General features: G+C 37.5%; 1 protein-coding gene across 1 annotated transcript in view; it reads right to left on the reverse strand.

The window, feature by feature from the left end:
- LOC144633601 (ubiquitin carboxyl-terminal hydrolase 7-like) overlaps window positions 1–22,916 on the reverse strand; it is a 33,391-nt gene that overhangs the window by 635 nt on the left and 9,840 nt on the right. The window contains exons 5-41 of the mRNA XM_078492445.1: window positions 20,810–20,874; window positions 20,305–20,393; window positions 19,884–19,992; window positions 19,414–19,502; window positions 18,851–18,892; window positions 16,538–16,592; window positions 16,118–16,162; window positions 15,467–15,502; window positions 15,303–15,343; window positions 14,703–14,752; window positions 14,309–14,391; window positions 13,701–13,810; window positions 13,447–13,544; window positions 13,101–13,156; window positions 12,951–12,983; window positions 12,276–12,320; window positions 11,550–11,616; window positions 11,134–11,203; window positions 10,512–10,572; window positions 9,800–9,870; window positions 9,466–9,529; window positions 9,195–9,296; window positions 9,042–9,099; window positions 5,507–5,545; window positions 5,136–5,228; window positions 4,500–4,567; window positions 4,335–4,391; window positions 4,200–4,243; window positions 3,923–3,979; window positions 3,556–3,655; window positions 3,116–3,183; window positions 2,629–3,019; window positions 1,798–1,866; window positions 1,637–1,684; window positions 1,085–1,156; window positions 844–892; window positions 465–512 (exon numbers count right to left, since the gene is read on the reverse strand). Coding sequence (XP_078348571.1) covers window positions 465–512; window positions 844–892; window positions 1,085–1,156; window positions 1,637–1,684; window positions 1,798–1,866; window positions 2,629–3,019; window positions 3,116–3,183; window positions 3,556–3,655; window positions 3,923–3,979; window positions 4,200–4,243; window positions 4,335–4,391; window positions 4,500–4,567; window positions 5,136–5,228; window positions 5,507–5,545; window positions 9,042–9,099; window positions 9,195–9,296; window positions 9,466–9,529; window positions 9,800–9,870; window positions 10,512–10,572; window positions 11,134–11,203; window positions 11,550–11,616; window positions 12,276–12,320; window positions 12,951–12,983; window positions 13,101–13,156; window positions 13,447–13,544; window positions 13,701–13,810; window positions 14,309–14,391; window positions 14,703–14,752; window positions 15,303–15,343; window positions 15,467–15,502; window positions 16,118–16,162; window positions 16,538–16,592; window positions 18,851–18,892; window positions 19,414–19,502; window positions 19,884–19,992; window positions 20,305–20,393; window positions 20,810–20,874 — 2,742 coding nt within the window. The remainder of the gene's footprint in view (window positions 1–464; window positions 513–843; window positions 893–1,084; window positions 1,157–1,636; window positions 1,685–1,797; window positions 1,867–2,628; window positions 3,020–3,115; window positions 3,184–3,555; window positions 3,656–3,922; window positions 3,980–4,199; window positions 4,244–4,334; window positions 4,392–4,499; window positions 4,568–5,135; window positions 5,229–5,506; window positions 5,546–9,041; window positions 9,100–9,194; window positions 9,297–9,465; window positions 9,530–9,799; window positions 9,871–10,511; window positions 10,573–11,133; window positions 11,204–11,549; window positions 11,617–12,275; window positions 12,321–12,950; window positions 12,984–13,100; window positions 13,157–13,446; window positions 13,545–13,700; window positions 13,811–14,308; window positions 14,392–14,702; window positions 14,753–15,302; window positions 15,344–15,466; window positions 15,503–16,117; window positions 16,163–16,537; window positions 16,593–18,850; window positions 18,893–19,413; window positions 19,503–19,883; window positions 19,993–20,304; window positions 20,394–20,809; window positions 20,875–22,916) is intronic.

Here is a 22,916-nt window from a genome sequence, read left to right on the forward strand (position 1 = left end):
TCATGGAGATGAACAAGAAGCATTAAAAACAATTTTACAAGGAAAGTAGAAAAAATATTTTGGAGATTCAAAAATCGCTTTATCATGTGCCCCAGACTACTTCTAATCTCCATTGAAGGGTCCGCTGCTCTTGTCTCTTGGCCAATTGCACCTAAACATTTTCAGGCGCAAAATCCCGTCCAGTATAAAGCCCAACAATTTTTGAAACGCAAAATACTTTCTGCCACCTCAGCAGCAAAATATACAACAATCGTTTCCTAAAGCGAAAGGGAGTAGCCGGTGCGAGGCGCGGTAAAGTTGCTAAAGATTTGCATTTGATGGGCCGATCTCTTGATCTCTTGCTTTGATCGGTTACGGATCAACTACAGGGCGCAGCAAACCAAAACCTCAGTAAATAGAGAATTTCTTCGAAGAGAAAATGAAAGCGTTCCAACTAAGTATCCGCAAGTATCGTGTGGCCTTACCTGGTGTTTGGGGAAGAAAATCCTTGACTGAAATAGGTTTTTCTGATTCTAAAACACAACATATGCAGATAAACTCGTGAGAAACTGGAGGCGACCGTTTACTTATGTTTATGTTGGAAGAAAGAATGAAAGCTTCAACGTTTTAAAAAGGATTACCGACAAATTAGAACATAAAAAGAAACACGCATTAAGACGGAATCCACTAGGAAGTCGAGTAATATTTATTAAAGTTGGACAAAAATAGAAAAATATTTTAATTTTTTTTTTCCTACCCTTAATAAAAGAAAAAAATAAACAAATTTTTTTTTAAAAAATGGGATTTTTTTTTTTTTTTTTTTTTAAAAAAAAAAATTTTATTTTTTTCGTTTTAATATATTACCTTCTGGGAGGTATATCGCTCGTCCCATGTGAATTACTGCAAATTTAACCTAGAAGAGAACGAGGATGCGTTACTTGGCAGAAAGGAAAACTGGACAGATTCTAAAAATACACTGCGCCTGTGGTGTATGCAACATGACATGTCTTCAAGGTGCCACGGAGACGTCACAAGTATCGGATAACTAACGAGTGCTCGGGATATTTTATGATTGGACAATAAAAGCATAAAAAAGACAGCTTACTTTTTCGAACTCCTTTTCTTGAATGTCTATCTTTTCCTTTACTCTTTCTTTTAACTTGTTAATCGGTTCTCCCTGAAAACAAATGTCAAGTATAAAGTCAATAAGTTCTCACCCTGATACAAGTAACAACTTAATCTAAGAGAGTCAAAAGGCCGGCCTGAAAAGAATAGTGTGCACTTGTAGTGCTGACATCTTGTAGTTGCTCAAAGCGGTAAAAATTGGTTTGTTTTAACTACATCTTTGCAAAACTGCAAAGGAATTTAACACCAAACATGGACTACATGTATTCAATATTGTTAATATTGTAATCCATTTCTATCCTCGCCATCATTAGTAATCCCCACTTGCTAATAGGTTCCTGTCGCGTACCGTTCTACAAAATCAACCCATTATTGTTCAGTGGTGACTGAGTTCGAATTATGCTATAAACAGACAGCATTAACCGTGGACGTAAACGTCTACCATTACTTGCTTGCCATCCCTGTGTTTGCTATTCTCGTTCTGTGGTAAAATTTGACAAAAAAGCAAAAGAGAAAAGGTTGCTGGACTTACATCAGTTATTCTGATTAAAAATGGATTTCCAAATGTCTGATAAATTTCCTGTTGGTAAAAAGGGAAGAAAAATGCATCAAAATTGCTGGATACAAATAAAGAAAAAGAAAACAAGATGAAACAAAAATGACATAAAAAAAAAATTCAAGAGTAATTTTTACCTTATTAAAATGCGCCACAGGAACTAAAATTTCATCTTTTCCTAGTTCTAATTCATCGTCAGGAATTTCCTGAAACAGAGATGTTATGTCATATGTTAGGTCAGCGAGTAAACAGGTTTGAAAGGACTTGATGTCTTTAGTTGTACATTTACCGTGAACTTCAAAAATATGAGATCACATCTTAGCAAGATTGGGCTTTTAAAGGATGGTGTATTAAAGTTTCTTCCGATAGCAAGCCACCTACTTTTATATTTCCTATCGCACCGTTAAGTTCAGACTATTTCAGAAGACTCAATGCAGAGAATTCAGTTGAATTTTTACTAGTTGCAAAATCCAAGCCAAGTATTCAAGAATTACGATTTCCTTATGAGTATTATCTTAAACCCTTAAAATATGCATACACCTAATTGCAATACGTTATAGAAAAAAGGAAAGGAGGAGAATGGACACGCTCACGCTCCACTTTGAGTCCACTGTCTTGTTCGTTGAGGCTGAGGCCACGTCGTGCGCTTTATTCCTTTCTTTCCTTTCCGACAACCTATGCAATTAGGTGTAAACAAAACAAAAAAAAGCAACGCCGCGGGCTAGGCAAAAAAAAGTTAAAGTTGACAGCTAGTTAACGGAATGAGGTATGTCGTAGACTGTGATAAGAAAAGACAAAAGGACCGCGAAAGTTGGAAACAGTGAGTAAGGATCTTGCGTCTGATTGGCTCAGAAAAAGCAATCAACGGTATTTTTTTAAAGATAAAGACAAGGTTTTTAAAGCCCAATCTCTAACACTTCCAAAATTAATGTTAAGTCCCTCTATAAACCATTCACTAACAAAGTTACCTCTATTCTAAACATTCTTTGCGTCTGGTTGATAAGATGTTCCAGAGCCACTTCGTTGCTTACAACGTTGAACACTTTCGAGCTAATAATCTCTAGGAGCCGTAGTTTTCCCGTTCCTTCTGGCTGTAAATCAACCTGTTGACGAGCCTCGTTGAGTAGATCTGACACCAAGCCGTCTTTGTTCAAAAACAGAACGAGTTCTTTCTCCTCCTTAAACTGGTTAGCGACCCAAAAGCATCTGAATTGTCTCTTGTTTTCGAGTTGGTCGATAGGAATACTAAGTATTTGGTAGTAAAGTTTCTTCGGTCCGCGCGGTTTGTAGTAAATCAAAAGATCTCTCAGCGTTCCTTCGTACGTGCAACGCAGAGCGTTCCCTGGTGCGTCACGATATCTGAAACACGAGCGAAAAATTAGCATCAATAGGGAAACAAATAAATTAATTCCTCAGGTAATTTCACCAATACAAGCAAGCCATCAAGGAACTTACGCTTGTCCCTTGAAAAACTGCAGCATCATGGGATCGACTTCAAGATGTGACGCCACAGCCCTAGCAACCTAAAACCAGAGGTCTACACAGTCAGCCCACTTTGAAATCACGATGGCACAACAAAAGGGATTAAATTCATTTGATATACACAATCAAATTCTCTCTACTTAAGGAAATGGATGAAGAATATTAGATAGATCATAACAACAGTCATCGCCTCCCAAGAGTAAAGGTACTGCTTAGTATCATTCACTTGACTAGGGTTTGGACCATCTACTAAATCACAGAACACAGTACCGAATAAAAATACTGCACAATAGCTTTGATTTTAATGGCCACACACTAGGGTTTTATCCATCTGACTTAGCATATTCATTCATTTGAGATTTTAAGAGTGAATTACAATTACTGTGGAAATTAAATAAAGGCGCATACCATACCTGCATGTAGTTCATCCTAAGCGAAAGCGTTACACTGAAGCCAGGGTCGTTAACAACATTTTTGTCACAAAATACAACTTCAACTCTGTTGTGAAGGTCCCTGCGGAAAAAAGACAAAAGTGACCTGTTATCAACCCCTCAGATACGGCATGCAAATAACCAACTGTTCAGCTTGTACCGAATTGAATTATTTACTTTGTTATCATATAAAATACGTGATTTTGCTGTTTTAGTCACATGCCTGGAAAAGGGCTGGTCCATCTTTAGTAAAAAGGCTGTTAGGGCTGTGGTAACAGTAGGAATTTAAGACCTAAGCTTATGTCTTCTATTATCATTTCTACATACAAATGTAGTTCTAAGAAATTACCTGAAATAATCTTGTACTGTAGCCAATTCACTTGCGCTGAGTACATCTGGTTCACATCTACACATAATGACGAAAAGATTAACAAGCGAAACTGAACAAAAACAATTGAAAGCAATTACAATCACATCGAGTGCGATCTTTTGATGAGAGGAGGGGCGAGGGGGAGACGGCAATGTTTTCTATATCTGTAGGTATTCCAACAAATGAAACTAAAAAAAACCCTTAACGTGTCAAATACGGTATTTGCACAATATAAAAAGAAGAATGAACTACAAACCTTTGAAAACAGATAATGTCACCATCCATGAGTTCTTCAACTCCCTGTTATACAACAAAGATAGCTTTGTCAATTATTCAAAACAATGTGCTAAAGAGAAAAACATGCAATGATATATATCACGCAAGGACATACCCTTTCAAAGGAGACATTTAGGTCCTTGATTTGCTCCACGTAGGTCGTTTTTACTTCCTACATATCAAAATACACAATACATAATGAGATTACTTCCAAAAACATTTTTGGGGAAAAATTGAATCAGGGCATATACAAATACGAATTGACAGCATGGGTTCTCACCTCAAACATCGTAATTGGTGTCCCTGGTGGTAATCCGGCTCGCTCACTTAGCATGGGGATAAGATCCACTACGAAGTGTATAAAATGTATTAAAATATTGTTTTACAGTTCTTGAAATAAAAAATAATAGACATTCATAAACAATAACCTAGATTTTTGTCTGTGGACATTTATTGTTTCAAAAGGCGAACAGTTTTCCGAAACCTGATTCCAGCCAAATGGAGGCTACTGTGTTTATTATCTTTCAAATATTTTTACACAAGGCCACACATTTTCGGAGACCTGTTCTTAAAGCGGTTAACTGAAAACTCTCTTAAACGTTTAAGTAATGCTGTTTTCGTTCAAAAATACTACTAGCCTGTTCAAAATGTTCAGTTATATTCAATTTGACAATTTATCTGCCTGGGATATAAACTAAAAGTGCGAACGTAAATCGCAAAGTTGGGCTATCAACATCTGATATTGCCCTGTTTTAGCTGCATCACGTGATGATTTTAGATAATTGAGTGCAAAATATATTTGCTGGATTCTAAAGGAGAGTAACCTACGTACTTGCAGACATCAAAATTCGACATTACACAAGGACAATCAGATACGAAAGGCAAAATAAGAAATAATAGAAACTTTCTCCCTTACCAAATTTTGTTGACAGGGGTGTGTAAAGATGGCCCACACAGGACAGTGTCTTTTCCACAGGGTCATAATGTTTGAAGAATAACAACACATCATCTGCAGTATAAAATCAATTGTTAGCCAACAATATTGGTCAAAACATGTGACTAAGGACTGCATTTTGCATCCTCTACTGTTTTCAATCATTAGAGGTTTCATAGTAACCTTACCCTTTTGAAACTTGCCAAAAGTTGACACAATGGAATGTCTCGCCATTTTTTTTTACCAAATTTAATAAGGAACAACTATCTGGTAAGTAACTAATTGAAAACGAAATTTGAGTTGTTTTTGTTTGTTTTTTTTTAAATATCCCAGCAATGTCTTCAAATACTTACTTGTCTTGTCGAACACTGGTAACGCTACTTTTCCTTCCTCTGCAAAAAATAAAACACACAAAGTTAATATCAAATTCTGATAAATATAAATTGTGCGCAAATTAACATGTGAATATGACCAAACGTGTTGTTTAAAGATGTAAGGCTGTTATTGTAGCGGCTCAAGTTTGTAAAGTGAATATTTGACTCGTGAAAACAAATTCGAAGCAATTGCAGAATACCCGGCCCAGACAGACCAAAAGTTGAATGTACTGCTCTGGTGGTTCTGTAGTGGGGGTGTAGACGGAAGAGTCGTTGTTCACACTAAACACAAAGGCTTTATTGAACGATCAGCGAACGTACTAGATCGACAACATGGATGACTGCTCGACTACATGTGCCCTGATAACCGGTTTCGACCGGTTACGCGACTACGTTGCTACGTTACGTAAGGGCACGACGTGTCCCACTACAGTCCACCCCTCGGGTTTTGAGTTTTAACTGGAACAATAGATAACGAGCGATCCGAACAGAGTTTTTAACAAAAACGAAAACAAATGTTTGCTCATGAGTCCACCCCTTCTGGTGTTTACTTGTTAAGTTCCTGGAAAAGCTTGACATCTAAGACAAGGAGGTAGTACCCCCATGTGGTCCGCCTAGCGAAAGTAAGGGCATGCTAACAGTCCTTTGAGTTTACCAGTCGTAAGAAGTCTCTGCCTGTACTTGTACTACACAAGCCGGAAGCATACACTGAGGTTTTGATAATGTACTAAGATATTCAAAGAAAGTGCGATTTGATATCTAGACAGGGCCAAACTACAATTTCATGAAGTGACCGCTCAGCAGCGCGATATGAGATCACCACAGGAACTATTTCACTGCTAGTTCTTTTCTGTTTTAGTGCCGATAAACGGAAGACCAAAAAAAAGGGTCCACAACCTGAAGCGGAGCTGCTGATTGAAGGCAGAAACACGAGAACCCGAAAGAAGGGAGGAGAGGGAGAGAAAAGAGAGAAATATCTAAGTTTTATATGCACAGAGTAAACGGTGCCCTAGAGGGGGGAAATAAGCGAGGACTTCCACTCCACAGAAAGAGGCAAGAAACAAGCATACAAGGCGGGCGAGCCGAGAAAAAATCTTTTGAGGTGAAGCGCCGTGAAAAATAGCAGGACTGCGAGGGAAGGCGTGTGCTGCAGAAAGGAAGACGCGCAGACAGAAGACAGAGGCAGCGGCCACTTAATGGTACCTGAGTATCACCGAAAGGATAAGCATCCCCAGATTGGAGAGAGAAAAAAAGGCGGAGAGGAAGAGGTCGAACAAAGAGACAAGACTGGGAAGTTTGCCAGGGCAAAAACAGAACACCGTAGTTGCTGAGGTGCAAGGAGAGGAAAAGGAGAGAGCCCCACAGAGCCTCAAGGGTGCAGCGAGAGAGGAGAAGGCGAAGAACTGACAGGACGGAGCTGATTCTTTCCATGTGCAAGCATAGCTCCACAACCAAGTTTACTAGCACAACATGCAGTTCAAATGGAGAATCCAGTTGATGAAGCAAAGAATTGGGCTAGTGACTGCACCCTTTAAGTCCTCAAATTCTTGGTGATCAGGCGCCACTGAAGGAGTGTCTTTTAGAAGCTGTCGAAGAGTGGGTGCGAGAAGGATAGGATATCAGAAAAAAGTCAGAGACCCAAAAACCCAAATGTATAGGTGTCAGTAAATTGCTTCCACACCTTGAATTTCTCCCAGTATAGTAAAGAAGAAATATGTGTTGCCCACTAACAGCCGAGCAAACAGCAGAAGAAGAAGAGGGTGCCACAACACGAAATTAACCAGAAAAACGAAAGAAGGAAAGAGAGTGAGAAAAAGGATGGCGATGGAGGAAGAGATGCCAGATCCGCACAAGCGAAAGACCCCAGAGAAAGAAAGAGAGAGCCACAAGAGACACTATCCCGAAGTCAAAACAAAGCGCGGTGGAATGCCATTCAGGTGCGTACGAGGATACAAGGGCCCCCACAGAGTTGGGAATCGAGATGCGCTGACATTGGAAAGAAGCCCAGGGGAAGAGGCGAAGATGTCAAAGCAGGGGGAGGGAGGGGCGAGAGAAGGAGACCACATGCGCAACGGGAAGAAGTGAATGCCACAGAGAGAACTTAGTGAAGGTGAGTGAGGGAAAAACACTAAGAACTGCAAGAGTAGGAAAGAAAGAGAAGTGCGCAAGAAGAAGAGGGGAGAAAGCCAAAAGAGCAAGAGGAGGGGAGGAGAGGAACAGAAGGGGGGACTGGAGAGAAAGGTGAGAAGGGGGGTGGGTGGGGCGGAATAAGGGGTAGAGTGAGGGAAAGAAGGGAGGAAGAGGTATATTTCAGTTATGGCAGAGAAGATAAGAGAGAAGAGCGGAGGTGTAGAGTAGAGATAGAGAGCGGGTGTACCCCAGGGTTGGAAAGCGGGAAGCAATAGGAGGGAGTAGGTGGACGATAGAGATGGTTGGAAGTTTGGAAGAGACATCCAGTGAAAGAGTTTTGTTCCAACGAAAGTTGCGATTGAGTTTTATTTGGTGTCGTGAGGACAGTCTCGAGCGAGGTGTGACGAAATAAAGGATGTGAGAGATTTGGAGGATAGGAGAAGGGGGTGTTCGAAGGGTAGGGAAGAGAAGGAAAGAAAGTCGAGCGGAGGAGCCAGGGGGGAAAGAAAGATATGAAGAGATCGCCCAGTTTTTAAGTTGTGAAGAGAAACGACGAATAGAAGCACAGAAGCCAAACGGCGGATTGGAGTCGTAGGTTTTACTGAAATTGTTCCTCCGGCGGTTTCTCAGCAAAACCCTCTGTACCACGGCGAGGTGCCACCGGAAGAGCAAGAGAGTGACAGGAAAGATGCCTGAAGATAGGAATCGCCGATTATTGTGTGAGGAAGTGTGGAGGCGGTAGGCGAAGGTTGAGAAGAAATAGTTGATTCAGGCGGGTGAGTTGTGAAGCAGCGGCCGCAGTGGTTTGTGCGGGTGAACGCTGAGCGCCAACAAGTCCCTTGACAACTTCGCTAACCGAAGAGAATTTTCGATAGTAGCTGATTTTGAAGCCTCGGGTTTTCCACCACTTTGTAGACGGAAGAGTCGTTGTTCACACTAAACACAAAGGCCTTTATTGAACGATCAGCGAACTACTAGATTCGACAACATGGATGACTGCTCGACTACATGTGCCTCTGATAACCGGTTTCGACCGGTTACGCGACTACGTAATACTACGTTACGTAAGGGTCACGACGTGTCCCACTAGAGGGGAGGGGGGGGGGGGAAACATGATTTTTGTGGTTAACTTTTCGCAGTCTCGCACTATGAAAGTCAAAGAAAATTAAAGTAAGACTAAAGAAAACTACTGTTCCACAGCTCCGTACTCTGGACGACAAAGTCCTTGCTTTCTAGCACTTATTAAAGAATAAACTATATACTCAGGTACTGTGCTTGCTTTGTAAGTTAAGAACATTTTGACCACTGTGGAACTACGGGAGCAGCATTTGAAGATGCAAAAAAAGTGGGCAAGGTTTTCTGCAATCTGGTCACAAATTCATACCAGGATCAACTGTCTCCAAAAAGAGGCACCACTGTGATCCATCAGCTATTTGACCCAACTGCCAACAAAAGGAACAGCAAAATCTCGTTAGCAAACAATGTATGCTAAATTGGCTGACTGTACAACTAAGAAACTTGCACTGCAATAGCTCACCGTTTTATCAAAGTTTCCTTCTATGTCTAATAAGCTGGGTCTTGTTGTACCATTACTTCTTGGCTGAAGTGGCCAAGGTCTAATTTGATTGACTGGATAGCCCTACAATGAAAAAAGGTAGTGTAAGTTCCCAACTAGGATAGATCAAATGAAGCGTTTAAATAATACTCTGACTTATGGTTAGTGTATTCCTTATCAGGATACTCGAAAACTGACCCAAAAATTCTTTCTACAAAACTCTTCAATGCTTTAATAAACAACATTTTCTTACCAGACCCTCTGCAAGGATATCCATCACTTCGTGCAGTTTCTTTGACTTAAGAACTTTGAAACTCCTGTACAAAAAAAAGACACTTGGTCAAAACAACAGTACAACAGCCAAATGACTAAAGTCATCAACTAAACAGAAGCAAAATCCTTTCCTGAATGATACAAGGGTGGTTTCACAATAACATTAACAAGACATGATCCATCAATACTTGACAAGATCTTGCTTAGAAGATGCACATTTCAAACATGTATAATATAATCTATATCCCTCTCTAACCCTATGAACATATTGCGGGCCTATAGTCCTAAAAAGATGTATTAATAGCGACACTAACTTTAATTTTGTTTTCTCAGCATCAAACAGATCAGGTCCCTGATGTCCAGCAAACTGGTCCTCAGTCACAACCTAAAAGAACAAAGAAGTTAAAAATTATTTTACTTTTAATAGAGATGTAGCACTAAGACAAAGGGAGGCTGATTTATTGCATTGCCTATACGGATTACTCAAATTTTACTCTTATCAAAATAATATGTATTTTTAAATTTTTCGATTTTATACAAATGACATAATTTTATCTTATATCTTAGTATCTCTTATATATTTTAATCTTTTTAACTTCAATTTTAGGTACACTATAAGGCTTTTAGGGCTTTTAATTTTTACTTTTTACTAGGGTCTCTAAGGAAACAGTTTTTATTGTAAAAGCTGATGGAGTAACCCTATTTAAATAAAGGCCTCTCTCTCTCTCTTCGTTCCCTTTATTATTATAATAACATATAATAATACTATAAAAAAAAACCTGTTAATACAGATACTACATATAATACAGAAAGTGTTATATATGATACAGAAAGTCATCATGGCAAAAAGAGATGTTTTCTAATTAACATCTTATTTCACCGTACAATATCAGTACGTTGTCAGGCGGGCATGTGATTAGAACATAAAATCATCAACAAGAGAATGAAGGCTTGATGTGCTACCAGATTCTGAGAACTAACACTATATGAGGTGGAATTATTACTATTATTTTAGGATGAACTTACATCCACTGTCATATACAAGTGCGCCTCTTGTCTTTCTTTTCGTCTCTGTGCCTCAAGTCTCCTGCAATTAATCACAGATGCATCAAACAAAAGCACTTGACTTTTCACTGGAGTTTAACTATCCTGTAGGGATGCAGGATGATAAAATAACAGGGTCACTGTAGTACTACTTAATTCACCAACTGTGGAATAGGCTTGAATTTTGTCGCTGCCCAACCCACTTTCTTCTACTGCCACGCCTACTTTCGTCTGTAAATTCTAACCATCGCCTTGTTGCAGATAATCCACAACTCACTAATTACATCACGATCCTCATTAAATAAAGCGTCAAATAACTGACAGTGGGTAGAAGAGAAACTCAATAAAAGCTCAGTTAAAAGAAGTGCTTGCCATTTTCTTTAAGTGGTTGTGTCGAGATTTGGCGCTAATTTTATGTTTTGGTGTTAAAAAATTACCTCTGTAATTGTAATTATTTCTGTAATTAATGCAGCAGCACACAGGGGCAGCGAGTGTGCCAGCCACCATTTGTACGGAACCTTAATAGGACAGCCCTAAATCACTTATAAATAATCCATTTAAAATTATCATGATCAGAAATTTAAAAAATCTTTTCTCTACTCACTTTTCTTCCTGTAATCTTTGTACAAGTGTGTCAGGAATCGTACTTTCATCGACATTTTCAAGAATATTATCTATGAAAAAAAAAAAACAGTGCAATGCACTCAATCATTTATAATTATATCAAATATCAGCATTAAATTAATCCATTAGCTGCCATAATAAAAGGGATTTATTTTAAATGTTTGAGAGGAAAAATTCCGATGCAAAGTGGTCTCATATTTTAGTGGATTCTTAGGCAAGATATTTTACTCAGTATCTTTCTCTGCCCATCAGTACAAATGGATACTAGCAAACTTTTAGACAGACAAAAGCTGCTGGAGTTAACCTGCTATGGACAAGCATTCTATCCAAGGGTTACTATTGTCAGGCACAATGTTTTTAGTACTTTAAATAAATGGTTTGCACTTGCCTACTTACCCATTTCACTGTCTCTTATGTACACCAACATATAAGCATTTGTGCAGTGCTTTACTGTAATGTCATCCTACAAGCAAAAATGGATTGATCAGTCTTAACTTGCTAACTTCTTAAAGGCCAGTTTATACGCTACCATTTGTTGGCCCAATTTGTTCCAAGCAAATGTACAGGCTGAATTTGTCAGCCCCACTTTCTTTGCCTTATTGGGATTGAGTCGGGCCAATTTTTTTTTCTGTGCACTTTTTTTTTTACCAAATTTGGGCAAAATCGGGCCACAAATCTACCCTTAAACCCCCCTTAAAAAAGCGCGCTTTTTGGAAGTTTTTTTTTTAACAAAAAAAAAAAAAAAAAACACCCAAAAAAAAAAAAAAAAAAAAAAAAAATTTTCTCGGGAAAACCCCAACTGGTGTTTTTTAAAAAATTTTTTTTTGTAGAAAATATGACCAAAATATTTTTTCCCTCTTAATAATTACTAAAAAAAAGCTGTGATTAAATTAAAATATAATTTTTCAGTGGCAGGGTATAACAAAACACTTCTTAACTGGATCAGAGTATTCACTGTGTCAGTCTTTTAAAAAACTGGGCATCACCAAATGTAATATCTTCTTGGGAACATATGTTGATGAACTTTCTTTGTAAATAACTTGCCCTACGTCAAATAAATGTATTATCCGTCTGCTAACTAATGAGCAATGTTCGTAAAAAATATTTCATTGTGTACTGTACCTCATATCCTCCAAAGTTATTATCGATTGATTCTTTTTTGGTGGCCTGAAACATTTTAACAACAGTATAATGATTAAATATTGTTATAAGCAATGTTTAAATTAAAAATTAAAACTACTATTAATTAACTTTAGTCTCTAAAACAAATTCAAAGAAGGAGTAAAAAACAAATCCCTCAAGGTTAACATCAGAAAAAGTATAAAACTGAGTAAGGTGAACTTTGATACTGAACTTGGCATCAAAAGAGATAAAACACCACTCTAAAAATTAAAAGGTTATAAAATTCAAAAACCCAGCATTTTGAGAGATTGAAATATTTTAGCCACATCAGGGATAAAAAAGTAAGCACATCTGAGTTTGCACGATGATGGTACTAATTTATGTTACAGGCCTATGATGGTATGAAAATTTTGATTTTTACAAATAATTGGCCATTTGTACTGAAAATTTGATGCAAAGCAGGGCTGTCATGAGTTCACCCGATGTTATGGGTAAAGATGTTGATTGGTGTTATGTTACACTTGTATACAGAGAGAAATGCTACAAGTGACAACCTCGATGTAATGGCTGCTTAAAAACTTAATAACAGCCCTGCAAAGAGAACCGCAACATTTAAATGGTTGGTTGGTAAGAATGGCCAAAGAATGTAGAACACTGCATGGAGGGGCTACTTACCAGTGATACAACGTCATCATCAAACTTGCACCACTGAAAACAGAAGGAAGAACTGTCAGCATCATATGCAAGGACCAGACCATAGGAAAACATGCAAGTAGTAATTGCCAGTAACATCACTTAAACAATGATTAGATAACAAAATCATACCCTTCCATCGCCACTGGGGTTAATATAAACTACATAATGTCCACCATGGTTATCTCCTGTAAATTAAAAATGAAACAATATATTTGAAATAAATAATCTTGAGATGCCAAATTACAGTTGAACCCCGGTAACTCGAACTCTGAAGGGAAACGAAAAACAGTTCGAGTTAGCGGGGTTTTCGAGTTAGCCATTGAAGTAAAAATGACTGAAAGTGGGTCCAAGGGAAATGAAAGTTAGTTCGAGTTAGCGGGGTTTTTCGAGTTATCCGAGTTTGAGTTAGCGGGGTTCTACTGTAATTAAAGGTATTCTATCTTTTTTTAAATTATCAAATGTTGAATGTACTTACCACTATGTACAAGAACAGCATGTAGTGTATAATGACCTAAATGGTCTTCAGGGTCCTGAAGAAACTGGTTTAAATCAAGCTTCTCAAAAAATTCACATCTGAAAAAAATTAAAAATAATTCAGCTTTAAATCACAGTAACAGTGTTTTAAAGGCCTCATTTGGATACTCAAGTCCAACTTACACTTAACAGCTTCTATATGCATTGGGTAATGATAATTAAGCAAATAATGATATGACACACAGTCCAACAAACCTGTCATTTATTTTAACATTTGTGTCTGTCATTGGATCGTACTGGAATCTCATTAACTGTAGGTGAAGGACCGGAGGAAACTTTGCAAAAATCACACCTTTTTTAGCTTCCTGACAAGGAAAACAGAATAAACAATATGACTAGTTAGACACAATACATGAAATAAATACCAAACAACACCACCCCTCCAGACCCCTCCCCCCCCCCCCCACCACCACCCCCATCCTATCCCTGCTCAGGACAGAGTAAAGATGGTCCTTTCTTAGCTTGCTCCAATAAGGAGGGAACAAAAAAAATGTTTTGCTGTTCAGACCTTTTATCTTTAAGCAAAAGCAGGGGTGTCCCCTTTCCCTTGATCAGCAATTGCTTTCATCATCAAAAAGATTCAAGGACTAGTTGCATGTAATACATATACAGCAATGATGATTTTCAAATTTAAGGACTTTAAGAACGGTTTTCAATTGAGTGCTCTAAAACCCAAACCAAAGTAATGACTCTGGACAACCACAAAAGACAAAGTAAATGCAAATAACATTTGTCACTTAATTGAAAACTGCTCTAAGGTCCATACAAACCCTGCATCTGTGGTATTGATGTATTATACTGACCTGAAGACCATATTCACCAGCATCATATTTGTTATCACCATCCAAAGTTTCCACAGCAATATACTCTTTAAAAGACTCATAAACTGAAATGACATGGTAAAGAAATTCCAGCACGTTAAACTTATTTATTTTATCAGTGGCAGAACAAAATGTCGTTCAGAAACAAAATCATGCTTTACAAGTAAAATATTAAATTCAAATTAATTTTTCAATGCATATGGATTTCAACCCATACAAATTATTAGAATTGTTTGTAACAAGTTATCATCTGCAGGCAAAATTAATGTCTGATTTCTGGTCTCTTCCCAGCCATTACAAAGAAAAGTATTTGTTCAATCAATGTTATTGTGCACCTTTGCTGTTGGAGTTATAAAACCAATAATTTAACACTTACTGTCCTTCTTGCCTTTGACATTCAACTGAATATCATAGAATGGCTCCTCCCTGAAATCAGAAAACAAATCACATCCATTTGAAAAGGTATTTCTAATAATCTTGGATCAATCACAAACAGTACGGGCTATATGTACTTTGCAATTTTTTATTACAGTATTTGTTTAAGCTAACTATACAATTATAAACTTTAAGCAATGAAGATGAATTTTTCAACAATGGTACGAGCATTGGGACAAAGAAAAATTCTGAATCCTCAACGGGAATTGAACCCATGGCCTCCCAGATACCGCTCGTGCCATTGTTGAAAAATTCGTCTTCATTATTTATCACCGAGCTTAAAATTTACCATCTTTATTATTTATTAAACTTTAGGCAACTTCTGTCAGCTGAAAGGCACAAGGCCTGCTAGAAAGATTTTATTAGCTGCTATATATAGACTGATGTAAAAAGAGGCAAGGGTACTAAGTTAAAAATAATTTATCATAGTCTAAGGTATGCATGAATCCATAAATAAACACCACTGTAGAAGGTTTCGCATAACTTAGATATGATTTAAAAATAAGTTACAATACTGTAGGAATATTGGCAGACATCTTACCTCTGTGATACATAGTCTACATTTGTACACTTGATATATGACTATGGGAAGAAAGATATGGAAGATTTAATGACTAATGACAAATTAAATTAACATTTACAAGTACTTGACTGTGTTGATGCTGTTAAAAAAGAAAGTACTCAAACTCAAAAAGGTCAACCTACCAGCATTTTTCCTTCTAACAGTTTGGGAATTGTGCCCTAAAAACGAAATCAAAAGATTAATTTGTGCACCATTAGTGGGAAACTGAAGCCACTTAAAGTTAAATAAACAAGTGAAGTTGATCCTGAAGGCAAATCAATCTCTGCTTTAGATTCAAATTTATATGCCATGATCAACAGGCATAGGTCCTTTTTATATAGCGCAGAGTTAAACAACAATAGTTATTAATCTTTTTTCATAACTTCCAGATTATGTGGACTTATCCTGTTAACTAGATGTTCATGAATATACAATTACAACCTACTGCCATTAACAAATAAACATGATATATTGTAGCAGCAATCAAACAAGTTTAATCAGTAAACATCTGCAGTATATATACTTTATTTAAATATAATATAAATTTTAGATCCACATCTCTGTGACTGTACTGACATCACAAAGGTCATGATGTTACCCTTGTTGAAGGCTCAGATTATTTCTAAGCTTCCTAGCTTGCAACATTGCCTAAGTTGCCACAAAACTGAAAAGCACCATAAAAGCTCCATTACCCCCTGTCCCCCATTCTCTCTGTTTTTAGCTCCCACTCTTTTTAGCTCCCCTCCATTATGTACAGTGGACAATGTGTTTGCAAGGGCCCCTCATCAACATACCTCAACACATGTCCCTTTCATTTTGCTTTCCATGTTGTCCAGTAACTGTACAGAAACAATGCACAATGTAATCATTACCTCATCATTTAAACACAATCTAATAAGAAACTGTGGTGCTTTCAAACAGATAACGGTTGCAAGTATCTACTGTATTCCTCAGCTGCAGTTCGCAGGTTGTCAAAACTAGGTTTTAAATCGCTCTCTAAAGAATAACAAATTGTCAAAAAATATTCCTACCTCTTGCACTTGGTTTGAACCCCTGCCTCACCCGTTAAGCCTCATATTTTCTTTTACGTATTGGCTTTAACCCCCCCCCCCCCCCACCCCCCCTTCAATTCCCAGTGACCTTCCTTGTGATGAGTATGGTTACCGGTATTTCTTAGAAGTGCTCAAAATATTGTACAGAACAGCCAGCCTTACCACTCTACAGAGTTCTTGAACATCATGCTGCATGAAGCTGTCAAGTGTTTCCCACCTGAAAACAAAACAGCAGTCATGAAATTTAGATGCTCTTTCTTCTTGGCTTTTGAATCTACACAAACATCAAACTTCAGTGTTCTCACCAGGCCGCGGCCTTGCGGGATTCCCGCACAAAAAATTGAAATGGTACACTACAAGCCAAGAAGATGCGCCCATTAGGGCGCAGGAGCAAGATACAAGTCAAACAGATTTTTGAATGATAATTGAGTAGTTTTAATGGTCAATCGAACACCACAGCTTTTTTTCTAAATCAAATGAATAAAAACACTTTATAACAAAATTTAAAGCCTTTAAATTTACTGTATTTACCTTCGTTGGTCACAAGTATGTAGCGAAATTTGGCGCAAGCATCATTATCGAATCATAAACATCTTGTCCGCCATATTAGATCAGTTTGGTACTTCATGTAACAGACCATTTAGAGTGTGGGCTCAGGTTATTCGTACCATATGATTTTTGTGGACAAAACACAGTTGATTCACCATGGAACAACAGAGCATGACAGCATGGGAACTCTTTAGAGCATAATTTAAAAGTTTTTCAAGGATTCATTTTCTAATCTTCATAAATTTGCTGCTGTGGAAACCCTCCATGGAACGAAGACCTGACACCACGCTGTCATGTCCGAGAACGCAAAGCACTGAGCCTGACAAGAGCTAGTAACTGCTGACCACCAGGACAGCTGACTACTCACTCGTTGTGGTTAACTTGGTTAAATCGCATTTAACCTCATTATGCAGACTATGAGTGGGGTTTAAGCCTTCAAAATAACCTTAAAAATTATCAGAGGTCAAAGAAATAGACTTGTAGTGCTCAGAGAGGTTGGACACACTGATGGTAATTACAGCTCAAGGACCACCATTGCAAGAGCTATTCCCATTTAAACATGCATTGACCATTGGAAGGCAGAGAAATCACAAAGGATTTTTCCACATCAGCCATGAACTGCGAGTAACTTGTCCCCCTAATGTTCTTATAGGGCCCCTATTTTTTAGCAGAGGGGGCCCTGGGACTCCCCAAGGCAATATCCTGGTGAGAACACTGAAACTTGCAATCATTATTGATCAGTAAAAGTTGAATGAGTTAACATGTCAGAACATTATTTTTTTATGGTGAACAAAACATGTTTTCATGCTAAATGTTGCTTCTTAGAGGTAAACAAGTAGTATGACCTTAATAAAAATCTCGATGATTTGGTAAGTGCAGAATGCAATATGGAACAATTGAAAGTATGATGTTTTATATATGTTCGTGTTTATTTGCTTTATTTTACTTTCGGAAAAACTGTTCACAGGCTACTTGTATTCTTTCCCAGGTGTTCCTTACGCTAATCTTTGCAAACATATCACGACACTTTTGTTCGTTTGTAACAAAATACTTTTGTCTTCCTTCAAAATGCGATAACATGAAACTTTTGTTTTTTGTTTGTTTTACGGCGGCATCGATGACATTTGTTTAATTTAATTAAGTTACGGTTTAGACTGCACGAAAGACGATTCTCAAAAACTAAAGAAACAAATCTAATCAAAAAACATATTTTTCGACAGGTTTTTTAAAACGCAGTACAGCTAGGATATTTGTTTCCTGGTTATCAGGTGTTCACGCCGAAAATCCCGGTGCAAGTTTTTGCATACCTAATTACGAAAGCGATGTGAAAGTCTCAAAATCTAATTTGATTAATTTGCGGTTTTTACTTGGCGCCAAGAAGTCTGCAGGAAGCCTACCGCAAACACGCAATACAAGCGATGTTCATGATAGTTCCAGAAAACAACGTAGACTAATCTGCGCATGCGTTTGGTGTAAATTACGTTGAGTAGTACCACAAGGAGAGCAAAGGGTTTTCTGAAACAAATATATACGTTTGAGATCTTCATATGAAAGTAACGTAGATGTGCTCCAGGTTTTACCTAGGGGTACGGTCAGGTGCTCCCCACCCCCTCCCCCTTCACAAGAAATAATTAATTAATTGATATTAATTAATTAATTGACTATTAAAGTTTACACCATAGCTCTTTAGGGGTTTAGCGGAAGACAGCCCCAACAAACCATCACAATAGTGCATTCTGCACTAAAAATGAATCAAGAACCTACTACAGAATGACGACTTGTGATTTACATGGTAAGTTATTTTTCTTTATTTTTAGGCGAATTAAAATTCTCTTCAGAGTTCCAAATTTATGAATTATTAATCCATAAATATTACAGGTCGTACATTGTTAAATATGCTTAGAAAAAAAACTTAACCAAACCTACCCAAATGACCGTGTTAACTTCTTTGTACCAACTGCTTTATCACTACAATGACAACAATAAAAACAGTTACCGGTATTCTTTACACACATAAATGTAAAGGTTATCGATACATGGGGCTACAAACTAAACCTCTTTTAGAACAGTATCCAAACTACAAATATCAAGCTGCCACATACCTACCAACTGAAAAAAAGTGCTTGAAGTACATATTGTCCCGCTTACTTTGGTCGATTTTGGATAATTGACACCCTTTAACAGTTGAAGTGGACCATTTTTTGGTCCACCATTATTGGGGGTCAACCAAAGTTACCTTCCCACAAAATTGATAATCTCCTCAAATTGAATAGTTTTAAGTTTGCATCTCCAACGTTCACATTTTTTCTTGGGATAAACAATCTAAGAGGTTTGTGAGTCGTGACCCTGGCAACCCCTGATTCTCTTTGAAGTTTAGATATGCTCAGGTATGACACCAAGGCCAGATGATGCAGTCTAACCATGCACAACTGATTGGAAAGGACCTTTTGATAAACAAACTTCTTATGAAGCTTCTCTTTCACACTCACCTGTGTTGTAGCTCATAAAATGTTCTTTGAAGAGCAAAAGCCACACTTCTGTTTGGGTCGTCATTTTCTGTTGGCATTTGATACACAGCCTATCAGAGAGAGAAAACATATTTTGCATCTGCAGTAACAACAATCACATTATAATCAAATCTTGGTATAAGTGACTGAAAAACATCAAAACCATTTCCCACTGATATGGTTGATGGCTTTTAATAAATAATTAAAAACAAAGTTTATTTAAATGTTTGTTGGAAATGATGATCAACTAAACAACCCAACACTCTATTGAGCAATCATTTTATGTGGTACAACTGTGTATTTATTTTACTTAGTTTGTGAATGAAACCCTAGTGTGTCACTCAAATGAAAGCTACTGAGCAGTACTTCATGTGGTGCAGTTTATTTTATTTAAAATTGTATTTCACAGACTGGCTTCAAGGCAAATATTGTTGGAAATTCACTAAGCTCACCTTTCTTAATTTATTTGTAAAATACAAAGTCTGCAGCAAAGAGTTCATATAACATGTTGCTCCTTGATTCTTGAGCCCAACAAAACCTGTGTGTTTCTTTGAATCCCATCTACAAAGAAATTAAATGAATAAACATAGTAAAAATAAGTAGAAAGCCACAGTAAGAAATTGTTGTACTTAAGGTTATGAGCCATGTAACACCACTGTTTCAAAATATTTCAAAATATAACTTGATATCACTTGCATTTTCTTACAAGATGATTTAACCATGTTACGATGTCATAGCACAGCTTACAAAAGTAACAAAATGCATAGCTAAAATTATATGACTGCTTTAATGCGTGTTGACTACATACAGTTCTCTATCTATATTTCTTTTGAACAATAATGATTCATGAAAAAGATATCAAACAAGACTTACGCCACCCCATGAGGAGCTTCTGCAGCTACATGTACTTCTAGCGTGATGGAGTCATCTTTTATAAATCCCTTATCAGGATCAAGAGCATCCTAAATTATTGGGAAAATAACAAGACCCATTAAAACAGCGTGACGGAACCACTGTGAGCAAATGGATGCATGCTTCACATACTTGATTAATCCTTCATCAGACATATCCAAGATTTGTCTCAAAACTAAATTAGATGACGTAACTCTACAAAGGCCCAGGTAGTGTCTCTGACTGGATGTTAATCAGTGTGTGCAAAATTTCATAACTTGAACTAACAAGAGAGATCTCTGTTGAGCTATATCAGCAGTATGGATAATGTCCAGTCAAATCCTGTTTGCCTGTTATTAGCAAGGGGTGAATTGATCATACAAAGGGAGATGCTTGTCTACTGACATTATTCAAAACAGAATTACACATTGTACAATAAAAAATATTCAATCTAAAATACAACAAAGAGTTAATCAAACTGACTTACACTCCATAGTACAAAGTGACTGAATCCCCAGTCATTTTCCTTGGCAAAGAAAAGATGGGATATTTCTAGGAAAGAAAAAAGAGTACTTAAACAAATGATCCTTCAGTCTCTGTACAGTCCATCAGTATACTGTATATAATTCGGAAAATATAGACGGCAAACTGATCCTGACAGCTAAAGCGGTCAAAAATAAACTAAGTGGATTAAAAGAAAAAAAGTAGAATATATTGAAAAAAACTTTGCCCATTTTGGTTTGTTTTGCAAACCGAAATATAGGGCAAGGCTTTTTTCAATATATTCTTACTAGTTTTTTTCTTTTTATCCACTTTGTTTATTTTTGACCGCTTTAGCCATCAGGATCAGTTTGCCGTCTATATTTTCCGTTTTAACTTAGTTACTGATCCAGGTCTTCAATAGATCCAGCACCACTCATCCGTTTGTCGCTGTGATATTGCAGTTTTTTTATTATATTTGTATATAATTCTATAAAGTTTGAGGATCTTCTTAGCAGTATTGAACATTTTGCTGAATGTTTAAAGTAAACGCATCTCACATGGTTTAACTTTGGCAGGAGATAACATAACAAATGCAAGGAAACCTGAATTAAAGAGCTTACAAAGGCAAGCAGGGCCCTTGGGGACTTGTGGTGCTTAGAATGAGGGTCTCTTGCAGGGGGTCGTTCAGTCTGCAGACGGCCATATCTTTTCTTTGTAGACCGACACCGCCATAAATTTCTTGACCGTAAACCGCCAGATAATGGAGAATTTTCGCACAGACTGACGCTCAAAATTTGCTTAGTCCGCCAGACCGCTGGAGTATAATAGACTCTCTAGAATCTATTCACTGGGATAATGGGAGCATGTTTGCATTATACAGGAGCTAGTTTTGTGGACATTTTCACAGTGAAAAAGCTGTTTAACCATCTTGTAGATAAAAAATGCATTCCAGATTCGCAAGGTGCATATATAAGGTTAACCACCAATTTATAAGACAGATCATGGGGATGAAAGTAATTTTCTGCTAAAGAGGTAGTCAAAGAAAAATTGAACAGAACAACTACAATTATTTCAATTGCAGTATCCTGCTAACCAGGTCAAAATGCCCCTGACAGAATGCCCCCTTAAAAGCATATTAGGAAATAATTGAAGGGCTTGGTGGAAAAAGGCGGTCATGATTTTTGGCTAAAAATCAACATTGCCAAAACAGCTCCAAATTTCACAAGTAGGTTTCTTTATGTCTACAAAACATTGCCCTGTTTTTATTTCAGCTTGGTTTTGCTTTGTTTTCGAGAGATAACTTATGCAAAAAACCCAGGTTGTCAAGTCCATCTTTGGACTGACTTGAAAAACCAAGTTATTTCCATACACCATTTCTCGGAAACAAAACAGAAGCCAGTGAAATAAATAAAGTCATATGATTAACACATGTAAACAAACCTGGACACAAAATTTGGAGTTGTTTCTGCAATGTTCGTTTTTCACCAAAATCACTAATGCCCTTTTCCACTGGCCCCTCAATTAATTCCCTCAAGGAAACAAAACTGGCTGAATATTTCTCATTCTTAAAACATGCCGTACCCAGGGCTCGACAAAACCCCCGTCCGGTCGTCCGGGACAAGTAGATGTTCCTGCGGGACAAGTAACTTTTCATACTCTCTTGCCCGATGGGCAAGGGCCCTGGCAAACCATCGTCATTAATTATTAATAAGTTTGAGAACCTGGGCAAGGGGGTAGAGTGTCTGGGCAAGCAAAATGTGAGAGTTACTTGCCCCATGGGAAAGCTGGAATACAAGTTTTTTTCGAGCCCTGCGTACCAAAGGTTTTGAAATACAAGCAAACATATTCCACGTAAAAATCTCAGGGGCGTTTTGACTTGGAGGCATTATGACCAGCATTCAGTTTCCTACTTATAACAGGTGTCAGAAAAAATCCGGACTGTCAAAATAATTCCGGACACCAAATTAATAAACGTATGGTACGGTATGTAACGTATGTTATACGTAAAAATCGTGAAATGTCAGCTTATTTTTCGTATTATCCAGTGTCTCCAGTGTATTTTTCTGAAGAGCGCGCAACTTACGGATAATAAACGTTGAATTGTAAGGATA

This window comes from Oculina patagonica, chromosome 12, assembly GCF_052425735.1.
Source record: "Oculina patagonica isolate OP01 chromosome 12, crgOcupat, whole genome shotgun sequence".
Lineage (NCBI taxonomy): Eukaryota > Metazoa > Cnidaria > Anthozoa > Scleractinia > Oculinidae > Oculina > Oculina patagonica.